This window comes from Ammodytes marinus, assembly GCF_949987685.1.
Source record: "Ammodytes marinus genome assembly, chromosome: 1".
Taxonomy (NCBI): domain Eukaryota; kingdom Metazoa; phylum Chordata; class Actinopteri; order Uranoscopiformes; family Ammodytidae; genus Ammodytes; species Ammodytes marinus.
Window position 1 is genome coordinate 15554112 of NC_137230.1, and position 25406 is coordinate 15579517.

Below are 25406 nucleotides of genomic sequence, written 5' to 3' on the forward strand. Positions count from 1 at the left end.
TGTGTGGGATGTGCTTTTATGTCACAGCTTTGGGATTCAGCATGATGGCAACGGTAATGACTGTGAACCAATTGGGAAACGACCTTTCGTCATGTCTCCACAGCTCCTGTACGGCACCTCCCTGCCCAGGTGGTCTCGCTGCAGTCGCCAGTATATCACCCGCTTCCTTGAGTGAGTGCCACACATGCTGTATAAATACACCGCTGTCTATGACATATGAGTTTTTGTGGTTCTGAGTTCAACTCTGTATGTGCAAAAAAAAAGCTCTTTGTAGTTGTATAAACTGTAGAAGACCTCCAGATTACTTTTTAATGTGGAAGAAAATAAAGACAGCTTTTAAACTGGTTGGCTCTTTCAACTATAGTTCAAAAGTTTAAAATCGCCTGCCACAAAAGAATGATTCGATACAGTCAGATGGCCGCTCTAGATTTTTGAATGGTACGTTTTATTTGTAGAGAGTCTTTTTTCAAATAGATGTTATTTTTTTCTGAAGTTGTTTGCAAAACAAAAAAATTTTTGGACAAAGAGAACAAAACGCAGTGGCTCAACCAGACTGAAAAAAATGAAATTGCAGAAAGAGACAAAGATGTTTCTGAGCAACATTTCAATAAAAATATAAGAAATCGCCAGTTGTTGGTTACAAAAAAAAATAGAAGCTTATCATCAAAATCAGTGTCTTCAGTGTCAAGTGCCCAATAAGGCCCATACCAAGGACATGTTGCTTTAGAGAAGCTATTCTTAATGAGCATTGTCCCAACTACTCAAATCAACTTCATTCTTATGCTAAGTCATATGAAGCTTACTTTAACTTTACTATAAGTAGTGATGTCTTTACAAAAATAATAATTTTCCTCACAAATCAAAATTCAGATTACAAACTATGTTGTATTTTCTTTACTTATTATTACTTATTGAGCTGTGTGAAACATCCTATAACATCTGTTTGTCCATGTAGTCTTTCAAACAACTGGCCATGGAGTTAGACTATACTGCATTTGAGGAGCTTCCAGAATTCATAGAGTAGCAGTTACATAGGTTTCAAACTCTGATTTTGTTGGTGGTGTAATAGTAGCATCATGGTAAAAAAAAGAGCAAATAATGGTAAAGGTTTTCATAATTATCCTCATTGTTGTTATTATGTCAAATGAGCTTAGGCAGTCCTAATGCCACCTTTATCAGGGACTAACACTACAGGGAGATAACATTACAAGCTTTTATTTATATCAGTATGCCTGTCTGTATGTATCTACAGCACATTGTGGGAGTATCTGTCAATTACACTCAGCTGCTCATGTTGAAGACTTGCACTGTGGTTCTGGCTTCAACAGGACGTGTGCCGAATGTCTGAAATAGTTCATTACAGTTGCTCCAGTTTCTCAGCTCCAAGCATCTGGAATCCATTGAGTGGGTGTTCAGCTACTTGACAGCATTGTAGCTTCTTGATTCCACTGTGGAAAAAGAAGGGCGATATTTACATGGTGGGAGGTTGCTGCACAAAGGCCCTTTGGTTATTCTTTGTGTGTGTGCGTGTCTGAGTTATCGAAACTGCTCTCCCAGAACTTAAATTAACAGTTTGCCAACCTTTCTTTTTATTTGTATGTTTGTATCTCAAGGACATTGCCTGACTATATTATGTAGGATTATCTTGTTAAGAAAGTTAGCGTGTACGTATATAAGCATTTTGTTCAAAGTGCAGATGTGGCTTTTATGAAAATTAGGGATTAATATTGATTTTTGTCCTGAAAATCAATATTATGACTGCAGAGACTGACCTGAAAGTTTTGAAAAATGGAATTATGTTGGCACAAGGGATAAAAGATGCCAAAGCCATTAGAATGTATTATTTGGAGAACTTTTTTATATTTTCCAAAGATGACTAGGGTTGGGACAACAACAGTTTTGCTGTAATTTACAGAAAAACACTAAGGGTAATAGCACCAACCATTTCTGTTACTGTAATACTGTAACTAGCCCTAAATGCTGTTACTTTTCAGCATGTTTAGGGTTTCATAAAAATTAAGGCAAAACATTTTTTTCTTTGATTTTGAAGTGAAAATCTGGATCCCAACACAAACCTTAAGCCACACAGCTAGGGGGGGGTTAATATAAGCAATCTCGTTATCCTTTAAGGGTTGTTTACTTTTTAATTTTTTTAATGTATGAACAAATAACTTTAGAACTTTCAAAGCAGCCTGGAGACAAATAAGCTTATGTTAGCATGTTAATACACTCAACTAAGATGTTAATCATGGTATATGCTGGTAAACACTAGAATTGTATTATTGTCATTGAGGACATTTTCACAGAGTACTTAGTTATGCTATAGACTCTTTTTTCCTGGAGCATCATAAACACCAATTAAAATCTTTTTACTGTTGACAGAACTTGAGATACCAACCATACCAGCAAATGTTAATTTAGTTAGTGATCCAGAATAACTTATTCAAATATTTATGGGCTGTAGATTATTTTCATAGTGACTGAGGCACGATTTCAATTAAAAGGAAAGGAGATAGAAAAAAAATAAAACATGGTGCATTCCTTCCATCTGGCGCGTCCATCTTTTTGTCTTTTTTTCTCTCTCATAGTATCTGTTGGTCTTTTGACCTCCTCATGCAGCTAACCGCAAACCGACAAATCTGCATTGAGCGTTTTGGTCAAATGAGACATGGCTACAGATACAGTCATATGAAAAAGTTTGGGAACCCCTCTCAGCCGGCATTATAATTGACTCTGCTTTCACACAAAAAAGATAAAAGTGGTATGTCTTTAATTTACCAGGAACAGCTAAGTACTGGGATGTTTTCCAAACAAAGATTTTTTGAAAAGCAGTATTTAGTTTTATGAAATTAAATAAAATGTGAAAAACTGGCTGTGCAAAAATATGGGAACCCTTGTGGTCTTGCTGATTTTAATGCATGTAACAGCATGTAAAACTGAGGACTTTAAACACAAAATTGGTTGGATTATGTTGTTAAGCCTTGAACCTCATATAAAGGTCTGTTTAATCATGATAAAAGGTATTTTAGGTGCCTAAATGCAAGTTGCACTTCTCTTTGACTCTCTGCAGAAGTGAGACAGAATGCGATCATCAAAACAGCTCCCAAAAGATCTTAAAAACAAAGATTATTCATTGTCATGGTTTAGGGGAAGGCTACAAGAAGCTTTCTCAAAGGTTTCAATTGTCAATTTCTACTGTAAGGAACGTTGTCAGGGAATGGAAGGACACAGGCACAGTTGCAGTTAAACCCAGGTCTAGCAGACCAAGAAAAGTACAAGAGCGGCATATGCGGCGGATTGTGAGAATGGTTGCACACAACCCAAAGATCACCTCCAAAGACCTGCAAGAACATCTGGCTGCAGATTGTGTATCTGTACATGGTTCTACAATTCAGTGCAATTTGCACCAAAACATCTGTATGGCCCGGTGATGAGAAGGAAGCCCTTTCTGCGCCCATGCCACAGATACAGTTGCATGGAGTATGCAAAAGCTCATTTAGACAAGCCAGCTTCATATTGGAAGAAAATGCTTTGGACTGATGAGACAAAAATGAAGTTATTTGGTCTTTATAAAAAGCAGATGTTTTGGTACAAATTGCGCTGAATTGTTGAACGATGTACAGATACACAATCTGCAGCCAGATGTTCTTGCAGGTCTTTGGAGGTGATCTTTGGGTTGTGTGCAACCATTCTCACAATCCTCCACCTATCCCGCTCCTGTTTTTTTCTTGGTCTGCCATGCCTGGGTTTAACTGCCACTATGCCTGTGTCCTTCCATTTCCTGACAACGTTCCCTACAGTCGAAATTGACAATTGAAACCTTTGGGAAAGCTTCTTGTAGCCTTCCCCTAAACCATGACAATGAACAATCTTTGTTTTTCAGATCTTTTGTGAGCTGTTTTGATGATCCCATTCTGTCTCACTTCAGCAGAGAGTCAAAGAGAAGTGCTACTTGCATTTAGGCACCTAAAATACATTTTCTCATGATTAAACAGACATTTCTATGAGGTTCAAGGCTTAACAACATAATCCAACCAACTTTGTGTTTAAAGTCATCAGTTTTACATGCTGTTACAGGCATTAAAATCAACAAAACCACAAGGGTTCCTATATTTTTGCACAGCCAGTTTTTCACATTTTATTTTATTTCATACAACCAAATACTGCTTTTCAAAAAATCTTTGTTTGGAAAACATCCCAGTACTTAGCTGTTCCTGGTAAATTAAAGACATACCACTTTTATCTTTTTTTTGTGAAAGCAGAGTCAATTATAATGCCGGCTGAGAGGGGTTCCCAAACTTTTTCATATGACTGTATCTGTCTTCTCATCTGAGTCCTCTAAATGCCAGTCTTTTCCCCCAAATTATCTCTCTCATTGACGGCAGGACAAGGCTTCTATTGTATATTGTCTTAGTTGTTCCAAAGGCCTCTACTGCACACACTGCTTCAGAGGTTACGTCAGTAGGTGTTATTTTATTTTGTGAAATGTAGAAGGTCACACTGAGCTGACTGGTTAAGATATTATCACATAGATGGGCCACTAGCGCAGCACCACCCTTCAATGTCCAAAGGAATATTACTGAAAGGCCATGGAGGACAAGTAGCAAAACACATAATAATAATCGTTAAGAGCCTATAGAGATATCTCACTAATAACAAACTAATTTTATCCCACGCTCATGTATTGATTAAAGTAAATTAGCCAATAAGTGAGGTAATTCATTTTGAGGTTTATAGATTCAGTAAACGGTTAATTGATTGGCATAAACATTCCAGGAAACCTGGCTTTGACTAAATCAACAGTAGAACTTAATTGTCCCTCTGCGCTGCCTTTCAGTCCAGAGGCACTCATGAAGAACATTTTAATTGCTACTGTTCAATAGTCAGTGTGAGCTCATCTCAAATGTGCTTAACAATCAGCCTTTAAATCTGATGCATCTGTCTCTTTAATCTGTAGGTTACGTCATAGGGTTTTTTTTATCAACAAGCGACAAATTGATCTGTCATCTAACTAAACAACATTAAAATGTAATGGCATTTAGGGGAGAGTGGCCTAAGTTGTGCAACTTTTCACTCAAAGTGACTTTAAAGTAAGGCCTTGACAGTAAAGTCTCCAACTCAAATATGTACATATATTTCAGGGTGTTGTGCATCCCTGGCAATAAAAACTTTGGATCTGGAATAAACTCTTGAAGAAATATAGCTTTCGGAAAAAAAGTTGTCTTGATGCACAACTTGCCCCCGGTGTGGTGTAAGTTGTGCGGTTGGAAAGAATACAATGGGGTGAATTGTGCCATTGATATATATCTCATAAACTGTAATGCAAGACAAATCCATTAGACAATCACTTGTTTAAGGTGTATTTAAAGTAAATACTTGACAAAGATTGAAGGACGATTTTCTTAAACAAGGCCTAGCAGATCTAATGGTTTTACCTGCAAAGCTCACAATGACAAAGTCACCATCATAATCTTTCTGGCCATCTGAACTCTCATCAGTGGTGTCGTTAAGTGGAATTGAGATGTCACTCTCTTCTGAGCTACTGTAGACAATCACTTTCTTTTGGTGACCAGCGTATACAGCCATGCCACTGGCACAACTCTCAGAAATGTACTTTGCACTAGTTGCTCCGTGCTTGTGGAACCAACTGCCACCTGACAAATGTGATTCCCCTACATTTCTGCCTTTAAATCAAGGCTCAAAACCCATATGTACACCCTGGTGTTTCCTCCCCATTAACTATCTTACCTTTGCACTACTATCTGTGTTTATGTGGATGTATGGGCTTTACGTCTTTTATTTTGGTTATTGTTATTTTACCTTCATTGTTTACCTACTGAATGCACTATGTACAGCACTTTGGACAGTGCAAACTGTCATAAATGTGCTTTTATAAATACATTTTACTTACTTACTTACTTATAACTCACCCAGGCCCTTTGGCACAAATCGCCCCAATCCCAGAAATTTGGATAATAAGCATGATGCAGCAATTTAGGGCTGACATCGTGCTAACTGTATAGACTCAAAATATAGCATACCAAAGCACTAAAACATGTGTCAAATGTTTTCAAACTTGTCTATAATTGTTCAGGCACAATAATCAAAAAACCTTGATGGAAATTTTACTTTGAAAGGCAAAACACAGTTTTCTGAACTTAAATGTGCTTATATCTTATTCCTTGTGTCTCCCTTCTTTACATGATGAGTCAAATGGATGGCTCTTCTTAAATATGTGGTCACATTTCCAATTTCTTCCACGGTTTTCTAGAAACAAGGGGTGGCACAACTTCCAAAATGCACAACTTAGGCCACTCTCCCCTATATCCTTTAGTAGTATGGAAAAACTTTTGCAAATGTTGCTAATTGGCAAGACTTTGTTCTACATTTTATAACTGGTGTGTACTACTTTGTGTAAGGTAAAATAATTTGGCTTCCTCTGACAAACTGACAAATAGTTTTCACCCAACACTGCTGTTCCTCTCTTGTTTTGGTCTTAAAGCACCGGCCTCTACTGTTTTGATTCAGTCTCACGGCTCTCATGAGTTTTTTTTTTAGATGCAGCAGGCATCTGTTTTTCATCAAAATAAATCTCTAACAGACCTGCTGTGTGCTACCTGTCCAGCACCATACGGAGAACACACACAGTTAATGAACTTATTGGAGCGTTTATCAGGTATAGAGACAGATATTTCCCTCAGGAGTTAATATCTAAACCAGGGCTTAAAAAGGGGTAAATATTGGACTCATCAGGGGTTCAGAATCACGGTTCCAATCCAATGCTTACATGAAATTGCTTTGTGTCTGCTGGCTTTGTAATGGGCATGTTTGCTATATGAGCTTTATAAAATGATAACAAGTTAATTCTACTGTAGCTACGCTGCTCCCAAGTCACAAAAGAAATTAAAAGAAAACAATAAATGCAGTTGTTAGTAGTTTCTTGAACATGAAAAAATTCACAAAATCACAGAAATTACAACATGGTGTTAAATTTCACACATGCAACACATTGGTTTAGAATTTGCACTGTTGTTTTCCAATATAATCTTTTTATTGCCACTCTATCCACATAATGAGGGAAAACATCCTGAACACATTATATACGTTTTGATAGCAGCGTAAGCCCATGGGGTTTTATTGCAGCTTCTTACTAAAGGTGTTCAGTCATTGCAGTTTTCATTAATTTAGCCGGGTAAATCACCATCACTTGGCCTAAAACTAAGGATTAAAAACATATGCACACCGAAGTCTGGCCCCAGTCTTCTTCACTTGGGATGATTTTACCTCATAGGTGTGAATTGCAAAAGGACTCAATAGATCTTGCAGAAGATATCAGATTGACCAAAGCTAATACACCTGCATAATACCATCAGCTAGGCCACACTAGGTCCTTAATGCAAATGAAATTCATATAACTAAGGACTAATTTCTTTTAATGGCCGCAGGCGCATCGCGATCCCATTAGGAGCCTCATTATGGACATTTGAGTAATGGATAATTTTCTAGTGATGCCACCGAAAAAACAGATGATTCATCCGTACATAAGGTGCAGATTGTACTTGTTCTTTGTCAAAGATTAGAACTAAATTATTTCAGAACAATGAGTAATTTGAAAGCAGTACATTAGTGCTTCAAAGTGTGATTTTGAATGTATAGAAAACGGTATGTATATTGTTATGCTGTTCCCTTTTCTTCTTTTCCAGATTATTAGTAGGTTGTTAATACCTGGTTTTATGCCTCTTTGTCATATATAACTTTATGCGGGTTGTCCACACAGCTGCCTAGCAGGAAATTATATAATAACTTTCAAATTTTTTGAGTTCTTCTGTATCCTGGATATGCTCTGTATGTATCACCTCATTTTCTGTTGCTTATACAATTCTTGTAACTGACAGGATTTAGTGTAATTGGTTATAGTAATGGGAAGCTATAATGAGACACTTTTTAATGATGTCCTTTGTTGTTTTCCGTCCCAATTTCATTCCAATGTGATAAGGTTCACAAAGAGCTAACGCAATAACCAGTTGTTCAGAGTATGTCAGTCAAACCATCTAGGCTTTCATTGTCATTCACTTTAATTTGAGTAAGGCTCTGCTACAGTAATAATGGCTGCATCGCTATGAATAAACTTTTAGATTAGTCTGCAGACAAAAGAGGGATCCACAGCAATGCTGACAGCATTGCACACTGCACTCTGCTTGACAGCCTAGGAATCTGCAAGCTATCATCGTATTATTAATTATATTAATATAATACTAGTCTAGGAAGTAAATCAGGTAATTTTTATACTTTCTAAATTCCTTCAGATTATAGCCAAGAGTCTCTTCATATAAATGTGTATGTGTGTATCTGCAAGTCAAAAAATACATTTACATTTGGGGGTCAAAGTTTAGCAATCAGTTTCAGTGTAATGTCCACGAGATCAACAGGTCAATCTATTTTTAAGCACTAGAGAATGGGCACATTACCTCACCAGAATTACCTCTTCTAACATTAACTTAGTCAACCAAAACGCGTTTCTTCAGCACATTGAAACATTGGGGCATTGAAGTTATTTTCTTGCATGTTAAAAATATGTATATTTAAATAATATTAATTGATATAGTTTAAATTTGTTCTCAGAATCTTGGCTCAAGTAGTCGCTTTTTGTCTTATATGCCTGAGCTTTTTTATTCTGCAATGGAAAATAATATAAATTTTTTTAAATCTAATGCCTTTAACTATTTAAATTAAATGTATGGCCTGAAGTTTTAAACCTGCCATTGAGACAGCTGGGGGCATTTGTGTTGATATCTGTATGAGCTGCTTGTTGGCTTGTGTTTCAGTTGAATCAACTTAAAACAATACTTCGTAATGCAGCTATTGTTAACACATGATATCTTTGAGCATATCTCTTATGCTATATTTTTGTAAAATTTTGTTCTGGAATTTGCATTCTTAGAGTTGATCTCCAAGGTATTTGATACAAGGCTCATGTGTTGTTCCCCTGCAGTTCCTAACAACTAAATTCCAACAGTGAGACAACATGGTGTGCCTCTGCTGATGAAGACAGCAGACTCTGGTTGCGTCCGTTACTGATATTTATTCCAAGCAGACATTGTTGCCTCTGCTGGGAACTTTTAATTAATTACATTTGGGATTTCCTGAGGAAAACCTGCCCATATGTAGGTGTTCAGAATGACAAATGCATAGGCTCTGCAAAAGCTTCCATAGCAGTTAACTGCAGAAAAATATATTTTTTGTTTTACTTTGATAAAAAAATATGCAGAATATCACCATGTGAAAAAACTGAACTGTGCTTGCTTAACTCTAGTTATTATTATTATTATTATTATTATTATTATTATTATTATTATTATTATTATTATTATTATTATTATTATTATTATTATTATTATTAATATTATTATTATTATTATTATTAATATTATTATTATTATAATAACTACCCACTCACTCCTCACAGTCGTGGCTGGGGCTGGTGCCTTGACGATGCCCCGGTGAAGGAGGAAGTTAACCTGAACGCTGTGCTCCCTGGGGTTCTGTACGGCGCGGCCCATCAGTGCCGGCTGCAGTATGGATCTGGGTCTGTGCTCTGCGACGACATGGATGTAAGACTCCTTTCAACAACTCATCCATCAAAGAGAATCTATACAAGGCCATGTTCACTTCTGTAGAAAGCTTCCTCCTCTTATTTATCCACTTTTCTCTTCTACACTTCCTTTTCATCCACTTCACTTCTTTTTTTCTTTTGATTCAACCTCTTAAAGCTCTCATAACAGCAGTTTTCTTTTTAACCTTCTCCATTGTAGTGTACCATACCATTATAACTTCAGTACAGTGTGCCTCTTCGAACACTCTGTTCTTGTTATTGCACAAGAACAGAAATGCGACCTCTAAAACGTCTGTATTGATAAAAATGGAAAAAGTCCCAATGTTATTCACCAATGAAATAAGGAAGCATGTATTTAGCATGAGATTAAATCCAGGGCTGTAAAAGTAATTAAAGAAAGCGGGGGTTTGTTTTATTTTCTCAACATACTGTACTGTTCTACACAATTATGACATGGGCTGGATTTAAACTCAGTGCATAATCAATACGCAAATCTTACTGTGTATGGACGTGATAACACATGGCACGCATGGCATGAGGCAAGTACAGCGTCATCTGGTATGGGAAGAGTAACAAACAGGTGATTAACAAGGATTTCAGTATTCAGTCTCAGTATTCAAGCTCACTGCTGAACAATTAGAGTGGGGTGTTTTCAAAGTATTGAATCAGTCGGACAAATTCTGACTCTTTTAAGGGAAGCCTTTACTGTTCCATGTATTTCTGAGTAAATAATTAATTTAAAACCTCTATGCTTAAAGAATTGACAGACGGAGGGGGCGCCCTTAGCTCGGTTGGTAGGGTGTCCCCCCCTAGGGTGGGTAGGGTGGCCAGCAGACCCGGGTTGATTCCCGCCCGCGGTCGCTCTCTGCATGTCACTCCCCTCTCTGCCCCATTTCACCTCTGTGATTAGCAGGTTTACAGGTATACCTCATGGACATACAGTACAAAGAAAGGTATACCTCCTAGGGATGCTTGCAAGATTCGCACCATCTGCGTTAAAAGTAAAAAGAAATTAAGCAAATTAAATCCATAAAGTCTCAGTTTCAAGGTGCCCTGGGGGGTTTTACTTTTAAACAAACATAGTTTTGTCTCTCACTAAATTGTAAGGTGTGTATAAGATTGTGATGAATGATTTTCCTTCCTCATCAAATGTTTGAAATGTTTTTCAAAATGCTTTAAAATCTGCATCAATGAGCTGGTGCACTTACAGTAAATGTGAGGCATAAAATGTATGGTACTGCAAGATTGAAGTACTGACCTAATACTGATCTAATGATGCCCACTTCTATAGAAAGTGTATTCTATATTCCTCCTCTTATTTATCCACTTTTCTCTTCTACACTTCCTTTTCATCCACTTCACTTCTTTTTTTTCTTTTGATTCAACCTCTTAAAGCTCTCATAACAGCAGTTTTCTTTTTAACCTTCTCCATTGTAGTGTACCATACCATTATAACTTCAGTACAGTGTGCCTCTTCGAACACTCTGTTCTTGTTATTGCACAAGAACAGAAATGCGACCTCCAAAACGTCTATATTGATAAAAATGGAAAAAGTTCCAATGTTATTCACCAATGAAATAAGGAAGCATGTATTCAGACGGAGAGTACACACACATACTCTTTTCCATCTGCAATGTTATTCCTCAAAGTAGCAACAAAGTGTCTTCATCAATGCAATTTGTTAGAACATTGGCAGGTTTTACAGGTATACCTCCTGCGGATGCTTGCAAGATTTGCACAATCTGCCTTTAAAAGTAAAAAGAAATTAAGCAAATGAAATCCATAAAGTCTGAGTTTCAAGGTGCCCTGGGGGGTTTTACTTTTAAACAAACATAGTTTTGTCTCTCACTAAATTGTAAGGTGTGTATAAGATTGTTGTGATGAATGATTTTCCTTCCTCATCAAATGTTGGAATTTTTTTTCAAAATGCTTTAAAATCTGCATCAATGAGCTGGTGCACTTACAGTAAATGTGAGGCATAAAATGTATGGTACTGCAAGATTGAAAGTACTGACCTTCTCAAAAAAGATTGAGAGCTCCTTTTAAAATCTGCTGCTTTTTGGGAGCAACAGTTTTTCAACACTTATGTAGTGTCAGTGTGATGTTTAGTCACTGTGACCGTTAACATTTATTTTTGTTTATCGGTCATGTTCACATCAGTGATTGACAACATAAAGAAAGTTGTCATTAGAATATGAATATTATATATTCCTCACATATCACTGTTGATTGGTGAATTCTGAATGTTCAAATACTTAAAAATCCTCTTATTCTACAGAACAACAATTTTGGCTGAAAAGCGAAATATCCTTCACACATTTATCACAAATGTCAAGAAAATGCACTAATCCGCCTGAGAACTATTAACTGAGCAGCACATATGACCTTTAGGTGTTATCAGTCTTCACACAGCCTGATTCTGCCACTGTTGAAAATAAGCATCTCCGTGTTGGTCTTACAAATCATTTTGTATATATAATTTGTTCTATATAAATATTGTGAATATAGGCCAGGCTGTTCCTTTCAATGAGCGTATATGGCTTTTCATGGTGGCACTGAGTGCTCAACATACTGCAGCTTCATAAAATGAAATAAAAACAGACAAAACATAACCAAATGAAAAAAAAACATCTTTCCCAATTTGACAATAAGTGTGTAGCAAAACAATTTATTCATGCTGCATGTTTGTGTCGACAATCGAGGGTTGGTGTGTATAGCTGTCCTAACAGCCACTGTAGCTTTTTGCATTAAGGATTTTTTTTAAATGCAATCAATTTATGCTGTTATGTTTGAATTTGCCAAGAGTTGGATAACAACATTGATACCACTTTTATGATGCTGGAGTCAGGAGACAGTTAGCGTAGATAAGCATAAAGACTGGAAGCAGGGGGAAACCAGTCGACTGACTTTCTTGAAAGGAAACAAAATTTGCTAGGAATTACTTAATACTTTATACAGTATCTGATTTTTTTCTTGACAGGCTTTGTCTTCCACAAAATAATCTGGCGCTTAATCCCCAGCAAAACCAAGACATGTCACTTTACTACTTTAGAGATATACGGTGTTGGTTAGTGAGGTGCTTATCTTATAGGCAGATGTTTCCCCGTGTCCAGTCTAAACCAGGTTAATTGGCTTCTGGTTGAAGTTGCATATACGACTTTTGATGTCTCCAAGTTACTCCCAGGATTAAGGGGTTTTGACTACACGTGTAAGACATGATGAATGAATAACGGGATGAAAGATTGGCATTCATACTGCCCTAGGCCATCCTGTCATACATAACATCCATACAGTGATATATTTATGGGAAGAGATAATGTCAAACATCTTTGTTGTGTAGCTGCTGCATGTTATCAGAGCAATAACAAATGGCAGGCGTTGCAAATTGAAGGTGTGCTTGATCTATCAATGTTAGCAATGCCGTCATGCACTTGCACTCCAGTGAATTCAGGCAATTAAATCAGACCAAACCTGTAAGTAAACCAGTGGGGGGTGCCTGTATTGACGAAATGGAAAAGCAGACAAATGCAATCTGTACAGCGCAGACCGATTAACTACATTACTACAACTCAACATTTTTAAAACAAGGTAATCTCCCAGTCACTCAGTAGATTAACTCCATTTAGCATATTTGCTGTATATTGGAATGGAGGTAAAAGGCATTGATTGTTTTCGTACAAAATGTCTCATTGTGCCCGTATTATAAAATGTAAAAGTATAGTTAACAACAGTATGTTTGAAAGGGCAAACTAACCAGTTGTGGGAGTAAAAGACATGAATCTCAATCTGCTTTCCTAGAATGTGTGCAGCACTCTGTGGTGCACTGTGGGCAGCACCTGCCACTCAAAGCTGGACGGGGCCGTGGATGGGACCAGTTGTGGTGAAGACAAGGTGAGTCTTAGATACTGGGACTGAAAGAAATAGGCAGATTTTGTTTTTGGCAACTGCCATGGTTTGATTTCAAAAGGGAAGGGCTTTAGTTCATGGTATGCTTTCCTGTTTGCAGTTTTTATATATGCAAGAAGTCACATTGGGCGAACATTATAAGAGTCAACATGTGGAAATGGGGCTAACCCAAGACATTTGGAACCCCCAGCAGAATATTTTTCTGTCCACCTCCACTGAGCAAATTATATTTGACTGTTAGAAGTCTGAAGAGGGGACTAATAATTCAGTGACTTATATCTTATTTTATCAATATTACTAAACAATAATGAATCATGCATTGGGATGGTGTGGGGAAAACTGCACGGCACCATTTGTTGTGATGACATGTAGTTATATTTAGAGATAGTTTTTTTTCTTTTTCTAGTAAGAAAAAGAGGATAAAAGCTTTATTTTCTTTACAAGTGGTGTTTTAGGGGCGAGTGTGTTGCAGTTGGACATGAGCCCAAGGGTGTAAATGGCGGCTGGGCATCTTGGAGTGAGTGGTCGGACTGTTCCAAGACATGTGGGGCTGGAGTCCAGAGTGCCCACAGGGACTGTGACAACCCTGTGTAAGTTAAACATTTCAGACAAAAATACTTCAGTTTGCTGACAAGTTTGTCTTGTTTGTAACTTGATACATACATATTATACCCTCTTATCTGGGAAGAAAATGGCTTCAATATGAGCTAATAAAGCAAACATAGTATGGCCAATCCTGATGTAAATTGTATCTTCTGTGGAAGATAAGAAAATCATCTAAATAGTTTAGTTATTTATTAATTAAATTTTACCCGTAGCAAAACTTTACCAATGCCTTACATTTTCCTTATCTTGTGTGCATATAAGATAATCCCTGTGTTCCCAATCGCATACTTTCTACTATTTAGTATGGTAGAAAAAAGATTTAGGAAGTCCCGATTCTTGTTATGATGAAATAAGCAAAAGTATGTCCCAATTGTAGCATACTGCATCCTAACTAGATTCTTTTTATCATCAGATGTAGTATGTAGAATAGAAAAAAGAAAGAATATGTGATTCGGAACGCAGGGAATGTTTCAGTCTGTGGTGTCTAGTGGCGTTTCTTTGGATGAACCTGGAGAGATGCATTTGTTTTGGGAAGTACGTGATCAGACAATGGTTTATAAAAATGACATTTGTATTATTATTGGAGCTAAAAATGTTTTTTTTGCAATATTTTATGTTTGTATAAAAAGATATCTGCCATTATGCCACTAACAGAATGATATTTTTTGTAATTGTTAATATCGGTATCAGGCTCTACCACATATTATAGTAACAAAACAAAACAGTTTTCACTGTACACTTCTGCGTTTTTTTATTTATTAGTATTTATACTGTAGGATATCAGTAAGTCTTGACAACAAAAAGTGTGATACACAATTGTACTTAGAAACATCACTTACGGAATCAATAGTCTTACAGTGGTTTGGGTATAAATAATTTCGCTGTCACTGTGTCAATAATGTAATGCAACCATTTCTAAGTTTCACCATTAACCTGCTAAGTTTGTTGCTCAGAGCTCAAACAGTATATTTATCGATACTCAATTTTGCCTGTCTGTGTTAGCAAAACATCAGCTTATCATGCACACAATTCAAACACTAGCAAATACATATCTAAAGTGACTCCTATTTGCTCCATTTTACAACCACATGATAAAGATGTGTTTTTAACAGTCTCAGAGCAACACTTACATAATGTATTTGACTGTCCTGCAGTCCTAAGTACAGAGGGAGGTATTGTCTGGGAGAGCGACGGAGGTACAAGATCTGTAAAACCGCGCCATGTCCAAATGAACTGCCCACCTTCAGAGACGTCCAGTGCAGTCACTTCAACGCCATGCTGTATAAGGGCAACTTCTACAAGTGGGAAGCAGTCATCAACCCAGGTGAGAAGGTTTAAACTCCATTCAGTCTGATGGAATACACATTTTTAACAGCTCATTTGGTTGCTGCTGTGTACAGTAGTTATTTGGATCACTTACTTTGTGTCTTCTCTCTGCTGGATCTCTCTTTAAAACCTTTCAGTCAACCCTTGTGAGCTTCACTGCCGTCCACTCAACGAAAACTTTTCTGAAAAGATGCGGGACGCTGTCATCGATGGGACGCCGTGCTACCAAGGCAACAAAAGCAGAGATATGTGCATCAATGGCATTTGTAAGGTATCAACACTCTTCATATACTATTATACCTACCTCATGTTCTCTGAAGAATGATTTATGTTTTGTTGTCTCCTCTTTGTTTTGTTTTTATATGTTACCTCTTTATTTTCAGTTACATTTCTGCATTGTTAGACACGTAGAATATTTATTTGACCCTCACCATGTTTTTTCTGGAGTTGAGTGTAAATTTGACATTCTGCATGAAAAGGAGCTTGTTGATAGAAATGTGTCGTGGCTGTTATCTCTCTGCTCTTGCCTATCACCCTGGGCCAAAATGCCAGTGACCGATAAAGACACAGTTCGGAGAATGAGTGGACAGCGATCGCAGACTCTCGCCTCTGATTTTGTGACATTTTGTGACATTTTTGTCGGGCACCAACATGTTGTACGCCTTCCCTGCCTCAATTATGTGTTTTGGCTATTTTCTGTAACATTATTGTCAAATCAGTCTTTTGGATTTACCATATAAAAAAACATATTTTTCAACATTTGATCTTATTACTTTTTGATTGAAATAAAGACATCTTGTTTTAGTGTTGTATGTAAATTTGTCCCTTACCCAAAGTCACTTAAATAATTTTCTCTACAGTTCTGTGGCATAAAAAGTATTACAAAAAAGTCCTAAATCTAACTTGCCTTAAGCTGTAGGAACCCTGTGTATCATGGAATTCATATTTTTCATGTGTGTCACAGAATGTAGGCTGTGACTATGTGATCGACTCCAGTGCTGTAGAGGATCGCTGTGGAGTGTGTCATGGCAACGGCTCCACCTGTAGAACTGTGAGGAGAACATTTGATGAGAGTGAAGGACTCGGTATGTGTCAAACTGGGTTTGTTTCAGCAAAAGCCTTTTTCATATGAGGAAACCTTGTGTTTCAATTTCGCCCTACATAATAACGTTAATGTCCTATTAGGCTATGTAGACATTGGACTGATCCCAGAGGGAGCCTGGGATATCCGCATTGAGGAGGTGGCTGAGGCTGGGAATTTCTTGGCGCTGCGAAGTGACAACCCCGGCCAGTATTTTCTGAATGGTGGCTGGACCATCCAGTGGAACGGAGAGTACAAGGCAGCTGGGACAGTGTTCACCTACGAGAGGACAGGACAGCTGGAGAACCTGACTTCTCCTGGGCCCACCATGGAGACACTGTGGATTCAGGTAGGATTCCTAGCTTAACTCAATGTAACAAATGTATATTGTCCCTGTTATGATGCCGATCAATACTGAAACTGCCCTGTGGAAATAAACCTAATAGTCCCTATCAGCAAAAGTAGGAAGTTGGAAAGACATGTTTTAATGTTGATTATGACAGATGATTCCTGGCCTTTTAAAAAAAAATGGAGGCTGATAAACATGGGGCTAGAGGAGATGCTACCTTCCTACTGTGCAATTGACCTTCCCAAAATACGTTTTAGAATCTCTTGACTCTGTGTTGTTGTCAAACAGGAAAGTACATGATTAATTTCTTATTTCCTAAGTTCCAGGGAATACTTTGTCTAGTAGTTTTTCGGTTCATGTTGGACATTGTATTGTGTGCTACAGCTTCTATTTCAGGAGACCAATCCAGGAGTGAGGTACGAGTACACGTTCAGTCGAAATGTCTCGCAGAACAACGAAATGCCGGCGGCGGTTTTCTTCTGGAAGTATGGATCGTGGACTGAATGCAGTGTTACCTGTGGGACGGGTGAGAGAAGCAACTTAAGTGTTGTCTTTGAGAAGTTGGTAGACCTGACCTGGGCCAAGACAGTGACAGACAACTAGAAAAGACTAGAATTATGATCTACCAGAAAAGATCCAGAGCTTATGGAAATCCAAACAGGTTCTTCCTGAGCTCCAATGACACAATAACTCATCTGTGGGAATAACAAATATAGATATGCCTTTTAGAATCTGGCTCAATAATAATCAAACCACTTTTTACCGGATGGTTGTGAAGTGTGGAGTCCTTTGGTATATTAAGACTTTGAAAAATGGGACAAACACCCAGTTGAAGCCCTGCACACTGAGATTTGCTTTCTCAGAGTCCACAAGAACTACCCCAACAATTGAAGCTGAGCTGAACTAGGCATGTACAAGAAAGAGCAATCAAATTATACAAACACTTAAAAGATAGTGGCCCCTACCACTTCAAAGGTTCATTTAGCAAAGAGGAGAATGTGTGACTTCTGTGAGAAATGGAAACTAAAAGTTAATAGCGATAAAACTAAAGTTACAGTTTTTGGATTTCGGAGAGCGGATACTAGTAAACTACAGTTTGTGTGCAATGGTCAAAGTCTAGAGACTGTACATTGTTTTAGATATCTTGGTGTCATCATGAGTTATAATGGCTCATTTAAAACTGCTATGGAGGAACTGCATAAGCAAGCATTGCGCGCAATGTTTGCTTTACTCAACAAATGCAGAAAGCTTCAGCTTGCTGTAGATGTCACTCTGGACCTTTTTGACAAGTTGGTTACTCCAGTTATGTTGTATGCATGTGAAGTGTGGGGGTTTGAGAAACTACAGCTGTTAGAAAAACTACATCTCAAATTTCTAAAGTACATCTTAAAAGTTAAAATGACAACCTGCAGTAATATGGTATATGGAGAACTTGGACGGTACCCACTCTGTGTTACAGTTAAAAAAGAATAATTGGATATTGGGGGAGACTGTTAGAAAGTAAAGACAGTAAACTTAGTAAAATCATGTACAATCAGCTACACAGCCTGCATAGCAGCAGTGTGTATGCATCACCCTGGGTATCACAGGTGAAACAGATACTGGATGACTGCGGGTTGTCATACATCTGGATAACACAAAAATACAACAACATTAACTGGCTGAAAAGAACTGTCGAGCGGAGGTTAAAAGATCAATTCATTCAGAAATGGCAGAGCGAGCTTAGAAGCATGACTTCCTGTGACTTATACATAGAATTTAAACAAGAGTTTAAATTAGAAACGTATCTGTTGTATGAAAATCAAAAGTCCAGACAGGCCATCTGCAATTTTAGAACCAATAACACCCGCATACCTAAAGTCACAGGAAGATACAAAGGGCTGGAAAGAAATCAAAGAATATGCAACCTCTGTGATTTTAATTGTGTTGGAGATGAATATCATGTACTTTTTGAGTGTAAAAATGTGGATATAATGTATTTTAGAAAAAAGTACCTGCCAAATTATTATGTTTATTTTCCATCCATGACCAAATTGATTTCGCTTTTGAGGGCAAGTAGGCCAGGGGTTATTGTTAAAACAGGTGCCTTTTTGAGAAATGTTTTGCCATTGTTTAAGTGATGTTTTTGTTTTGTTTTTGTTTTGTTTTTCCTTGCCGTGCACCATTGTTTTGTTTTGTAATGATTTCAGTTGAATTGTGTGCTCCATGCCATGTGCTATGGCCGTGAGCCGTAATAAATAAATGAATGAATGAAGAATATAAAGAGGAGCACCCTCAGCACTCACAATCTTGCCCAGCCCAATTATAGCAAACGAAAAAGAAAACTTAATCAACTATTTGGCATTTACCACGAAATATTAAAGCTAACTTCACTGCTATTTGGCTCTTATTAGACAGTGCACCATGGAAGCCTATCTGACCACCGTGACTGATCAGAAAGTGAGAGAGATTAATTACATACAGACTCTGTGACCTGGTCGTAGAGAACTGACTGATGAGAGAAGACAGGCTGTGTCAGAACTGTCCACAGAGACAAGCAGAGAAAGACACACAGTTCCTGCTACACTAAATTAGAACACGTTGTCTTCACTCACAATAAATGTAGACTCTGGGTTTTTGATTTGCTCTCTGGACACTCAAATGCAACGTGTACTTAGACTTAATAGGGTTTTTGCTATAGAAGCAGCACTATGTTTCTGTGCATGACGCATCGTGCCTGTGAGAGACGAGAAGCACAACACATTTGAGTTAGACTACTCACAGCTCTCACTCTGCCTTTTGATTCACTTTTGTGCTCCATATTTTTTTTTGTGTATTTCCTTTTATTTGTCACTGAATTTTTGTATACGTTTATTGTTGTTAATTGGTACCTGTGCCATTTAGTTTTTTATTTATGCACACTTAATGAATGATCATTTCTTTATCAAACATTTATTGAGTTGTGTGTACCGTAATTTTCGGACTATAAGCCGTGACTTTTTCCCCATTTTTCGACCCTGTTATTACACAGAACAGTATATGTTCTGTAGCTACTAAGGATGGGCATTAGTAATCGAGTACTCCTCGTTTCAAATGAACTCGATTGGTGGATGAGGAAAATCGTTTTCTTTTTTTTTTTTTTTTTGTGTAGCCTTTAGGCCTATTTTAAAATGTTATATACTTGTACAAAACGGCACAAAACGGATAAAATAAAGTTTAACAAAATTAAATATTTTGATGCAAGTGCAATAAACTGAGCGTTGTGTCAAACAGCAACCGCAGCGCAGCCTGTGTTCTTCACGGCACCGCGGAGCTGAACACGGTCTCTCCTTTCTCCAGAACATTTTCAGGAATATTTACTGTCCAATTATTTCAAAGCAGATGATAAAGTTACGTTTATAAAAAGGGGAGATGACACCTGTTACTCTCAGTTAGTAATGAGTAGACTCCAGGTGAGCATGCAAGGTGCTCTCCGCTTGGAAAGAAAAGTAAAGAAGAAGCAAGGCTTACTTCAGGCACATTCGCTCCGAGCCAACAACAGTTAAGAAGCCTTCAATAGGGAATATGGGGATAAGATTCAAAAACCGACCGGTGTAACGTTCCGTTAATGAGGAATTAGTAGCGGTAATTATTCACGGACACGGAGTGAGCATTACGCGGTTGGATATACAACTATCTGCTTTGGTGAGTTATTTATATGTATTTAAATTGTAGGACAATCATTTTATATTATTTGCTGCCCTTCTTATTTTAAATTGTGACTTAGGCTATTTTTTTTTGTTACAACTACAGCCCATGCTTTTTTTCTCTTTTTTTCTCCGCATCGCAGACCTACTCGATCGGATTAAATTGTGGCCCGTCTATTTAATTACTTTCAGTGAGGAAAATGTGTTTTAAACTTGTGGAAAGAAATCCTTAATATTATATGGCAACTGTGACTGTTTGACAATAAGCATTGAGCACTTTATTGCAGTGAACCGTTGTTCTGCAGATAGATGTGTTGCGTTCTAAAAATAGAAAAAAGTTTAATGAGGAATCGATTGATCCTCGAGGAATGCAAGCAATCACACGAGTAGCGAAAACACTTGTGCCCATCCCTATCCCTAGTAGCTACTATTGCACTAAATGGTAACACTTGAATACGTTATGCAAATATGCAACTTGTTTGTTGAAATGTTAATAAATGGGAGCTTCCTCAAGCAACCATCTCTTTCCCGACAATCCCCTCTGTGCACAAACTCTTACATATGGTAATTAAACATTATAACACCTGCGGCTTATAGTACAGTGCAGCTTATAGTGCGGAAAGTACGGTAAATTAAAGACGCAAGAAAAAATAAAACACCATTTCACATTTATACAGTACATTTTAAACACATTCACTGACCCCTATGGAATTTCTAAATATTTACAAGAATACTGGTGCATATGGAAAGTGGGGTAATCGATTCTGGAGAATGTCTGTTGACAAATGCCGTTTTGTCAAAATCAGTGAATATCTCCTCACAATCTGCTACCTGTAAATACTGTGTGTGTGTGTGTGTGTGTGTGCGGTGGAAAAAAATCTGATGTTCATATAGGCTCTGTAACTGGAATGTAAACAAAGGGAATGATTAGGGGTGCATAATTAGCACTGCCTGAAATAGGTGTAATTAGGTATGATTATTTCATTGGCATCATACTATTTGGTTTTACAAAATACTTTCTTCTCTAAGTTATTATGTTATATTCTTAACATGATTGTCTTAAACTCAGCTAAAGTCAGGACAGCTGACTTCACGTGTGCAAGTTTATAGTAATTTGTGTATAAATTCAAAGAAAAACTGGCCAAACACAACAAGCAAAAGCAAAAAAAGTACCAACTGCTATGTGAAAGAGTTATTTCAATTCATCAGCATTCAGAGACGTGGCTTATCTCAAGTTCACCTCACTCTGTTAAAGTTGTCTTGCCTCCATCTCTGTTAGCAGAGCTTCTACAGTAGTTCTCGTTGCCCTCGCCTCCCAATACCACATATTTAAATAAGAAAAATAGCAAGGCAAAAAGTAAAGGTGCGTTGTGTTTTATTTTTTTAACCCCAAGGCTAAACGTGTGTGTGTGTGTGTGTGTGTGTGTGTGTGTGTGTGTGTGTGTGTGTGTGTGTGTGTGTGTGTGTGTGTGTGTGTGTGTGTGTGTGTGTGTGTGTGTGTGTGTGTGTGTGTGTGTGTGTGTGTGTGTGTGTGTGTGTGTGTGTGTGTGTGTGTGTGTGTGTGTGTGTGTGTGTGTGTGTGTGTGTGTGTGTGTGTGTGTGTGTGTGTGTGTGTGTGTGTGTGTGTGTGTGTGTGTGTGTGTGTGTGTGTGTGTGTGTGTGTGTGTGTGTGTGTGTATTAGACAAAATTGTGGGCTGCCTAGACTTTGTAGGTTTGGAACCCCGGGGAGTTGGAGGCAGGTTTTGGAGATGAGGCTTAGTACTGAAAATTCCATAAAATAAACCGCATTACTTTTCACAGCAGTTGTTTTTCAGTTTTTCATTCTGCGAAAGCAGCAGCATTCGCAGAATGAGCTCTGTCTGTCTTTCTTCTTTTTTTTATGTAACGGGATATTTTTTTTTTCTTCAGTTCTATGCACGGCAAGGTGGTTTAAAAAGAGTACAAATGTCTTGTAAGTTAACGGTATGTACACATTTCCTTTAGAAAAATACATTATCTACTCCACTTTCCCTAATAACATTTTCAACACTTGTTGACATGTTGCAGGAACAGGGTTTTACCAAGTCAAAATTCAGTCAAAATTCATTAGACCAAAATATAGAAGATAACAAGCATTATTTGTTCCAGTGTCTGTTCAAGTAAGCTCCAAAGGCCATGTGATCAGCATGGCTTATGGTATGTTCATGGATTTTTTTCTTTCCTTTCTCCATCGGGTTTTCAATCTTAGTAGCCACCATGTCCTCAAAGAGTTGTCTGTGAAAGTGTAAATTAGCTATCAATCACACAGTATAGGCCTCAGTGGACCCTGAGCAGAGGGCACTGAGAGGTGAGAGGTGCGAGTGCTGTGTGTGTGCTGCTCTGACAGAGTGGAAATCCCCTCAGGAGAGCCAGAGGAATGACAGAGAGAAGAATCACAGGAGTCGATAAATCTTTCACAGCCTCAGGAAACAAGTTATTTTATGTAGTACGTCTGCCACTTTACAGTGTGGCATATACCGAAATGTATTCCTGTGTATTTTGTTCTTGTTTTAGATTGATCTTATTTGAAGACTTTGTGAGGAAGGGAGGGAGGGAATTGATTTATTTTCATATGTATATGTTTAAATACAAACAAAAAAGAAATGTGCATTTAATGGGCAACTTTATATTTCCGGCAGCAGTGTTTAAATTAGGTCCAAAAGCGTTTAAATATGTGGCGTGAATTAATAGCCTACTTAATACATATAAAACGTCCAGCTTGTTTCAAGCGTGTGTGCGTTTCAGTATTGTGTGTGGATTTAGTCTCCTAGGCATATAAAATAGAAATGTGTTCTATATTCAGTCATTTTAACCAGTTATTTTTGTTTTGGCTTTTAGCTTCTCAATTGACTTCTATAGCCTATTAATATTATTCCGAAGGTGCAGCCCGGAGCCATAAATGTGTTTGTGCATGTGTCTAAGTCACTAATGCTTGTCTCTCCTTTCAATTGTATTCCAGGTGTGCTGAGGCAAATTTGTCACTGTGTGGAAAAGACAACCGGGATAGTGGAGGAGCACTTCTGTGACCCTTCAACCCGACCTGACAATAACCAAACCAGCTGCAACAAGGATCCCTGTCCAGCCTTGTGAGTATACCTATTTGTCATAATTTACAAAAAATTACAAAAATGTCTGGAGAATTGGAGGTGATTATTTAATCATTAATCAATCTATTCTACCTCACCTGTTTTCCCTGACTACATACACGTTTTCCAATGTGATGTGTTGTGCTTCCAAAAGAACAATAGTTTGTCTTTGATGCTACGATACTTTATCTCCACTTGAGCCATACATAATGCTCAATACACAGAACGTTAAAGCCAAATTTTCCATAAAAACACTAGTGTACGGTACACCACATTAAAATATAACCTCGCTGACACCATGTATATATTTGGATAATGACATTAAAAAACGTAAGCTGTGTAACAAACACATCACAAACGTACACAGCCTCTGTGAATTAGCTAACTTTAATCAAAAGGCTTCAATAATTTTGGACTCTTTGTCTCACCCTCTAGTAGTAGTAGTAGTAAAAATATTTATTTCGGTCCATCAAAGCACATCACATGCGATCAATAAAAATAAAAAATAAAAAATAAAAAATAAAAAAATAAAAAAATAATGGCCGAAAAGGTCTAGGCTGAAGCCGTGGCTTATTATGCCGACCCTTTTTACAATAATAGTAAGTTCATTATTAACACCTTCATTTACCATTATTAATTATATATATAATTATACTCTAATAAAGTATGCGTAGTAATAATGATTTTTTTCATTCTTTTTTCGCTTTGATTTGTAACAGTGTCGTCAGCTATTGAGCAGTAGCAAGCCTGTTCACTCATCTGAGACACAACATGCACATTGTGTGCTGGGGGACCATAAAATCATACTCACTGAACCCTTTACAATGCAGATAGGAAACATTGGAAATCTTTGCATCTTTTGTGTCTCTTTGTTCAGATGGTGGGTTGGGGAGTGGCAGAAATGCTCAGCGAGCTGTGGGAGCTCGGGCCTGAATGAAAGGACGGTGCTGTGCATCCAGGCGGTGAGTGTTGAGGAGCAAAAAGCCCTGGAGCCCAGTGAATGTGAACACATACTCAAACCTGAGTCACAATCCTCCTGCAACACACACATCCCCTGCCCAGCCGATTGGATCGCCGGAAACTGGTCAAAGGTGAGTCCGGGTTTAGGAGGTCCTGGTTTGAATGTAAATGCTGTGTAGAAGGAAATGAAAATGCAAATTTTTAGTCATGTCACCAGAGATTCTTACAGCTACTCTCACACGTTCTGAAAAAGGTCTTTCGGGGAAAAGATCATGCTTAATTATGTAGTGGAGAAAGTCATTCTCTTATCCACTTGTTTTTCATGAATGCAGTTGTTTATTTCAGCATCATGTTTCATACAACACAATTTCACATTTAAAGCTGGGGTGGAAGATTTGGGGAGAAAATGGCAGTTGGGCTAGAGATTAAAATCCAAATACCTCAACCGCTCCACTTGTTCTCTTTGGTCCCTCCCCTATGGTCCCTCCCTGACATGCTCTACACCAACAAAGTCGTGCCAAAGTGAATGGACAGTCCAAACAGCAAATAAGAACAGATAATCGGAGCCTCGCTCTGATTGGTCAAAGTGCACAGCTCATTTTAATTTTGACCAATCAGAAATCACATACCCCAGATTTTAATTATTTACAAAATACAATATTTTTTTTCAGACATAGACTGAATTAATAACCTAATTACCTTTTTAAGGTGTTTACTCAAACTCAAGTGGATCTATAGGCATATATACAACATTTACAGCCCTAGTTTAAAGAAAATATTTTCACCCTGGTCTGA

At 37.7% G+C, this 25406-nt stretch overlaps 1 protein-coding gene across 1 annotated transcript in view; it reads left to right on the plus strand.

The window, feature by feature from the left end:
* Nucleotides 1-25406, plus strand: part of adamts7 (a disintegrin-like and metallopeptidase (reprolysin type) with thrombospondin type 1 motif, 7) — a 61693-nt gene that overhangs the window by 16629 nt on the left and 19658 nt on the right. Inside the window, exons 8-18 of the mRNA XM_080027214.1 lie at nt 28-171; nt 9467-9611; nt 13412-13504; nt 13964-14109; nt 15280-15449; nt 15589-15722; nt 16416-16536; nt 16637-16881; nt 17266-17407; nt 23525-23651; nt 24529-24742. Of these exons, the coding sequence (XP_079883340.1) occupies nt 28-171; nt 9467-9611; nt 13412-13504; nt 13964-14109; nt 15280-15449; nt 15589-15722; nt 16416-16536; nt 16637-16881; nt 17266-17407; nt 23525-23651; nt 24529-24742 (1681 nt within the window). The remainder of the gene's footprint in view (nt 1-27; nt 172-9466; nt 9612-13411; nt 13505-13963; nt 14110-15279; nt 15450-15588; nt 15723-16415; nt 16537-16636; nt 16882-17265; nt 17408-23524; nt 23652-24528; nt 24743-25406) is intronic.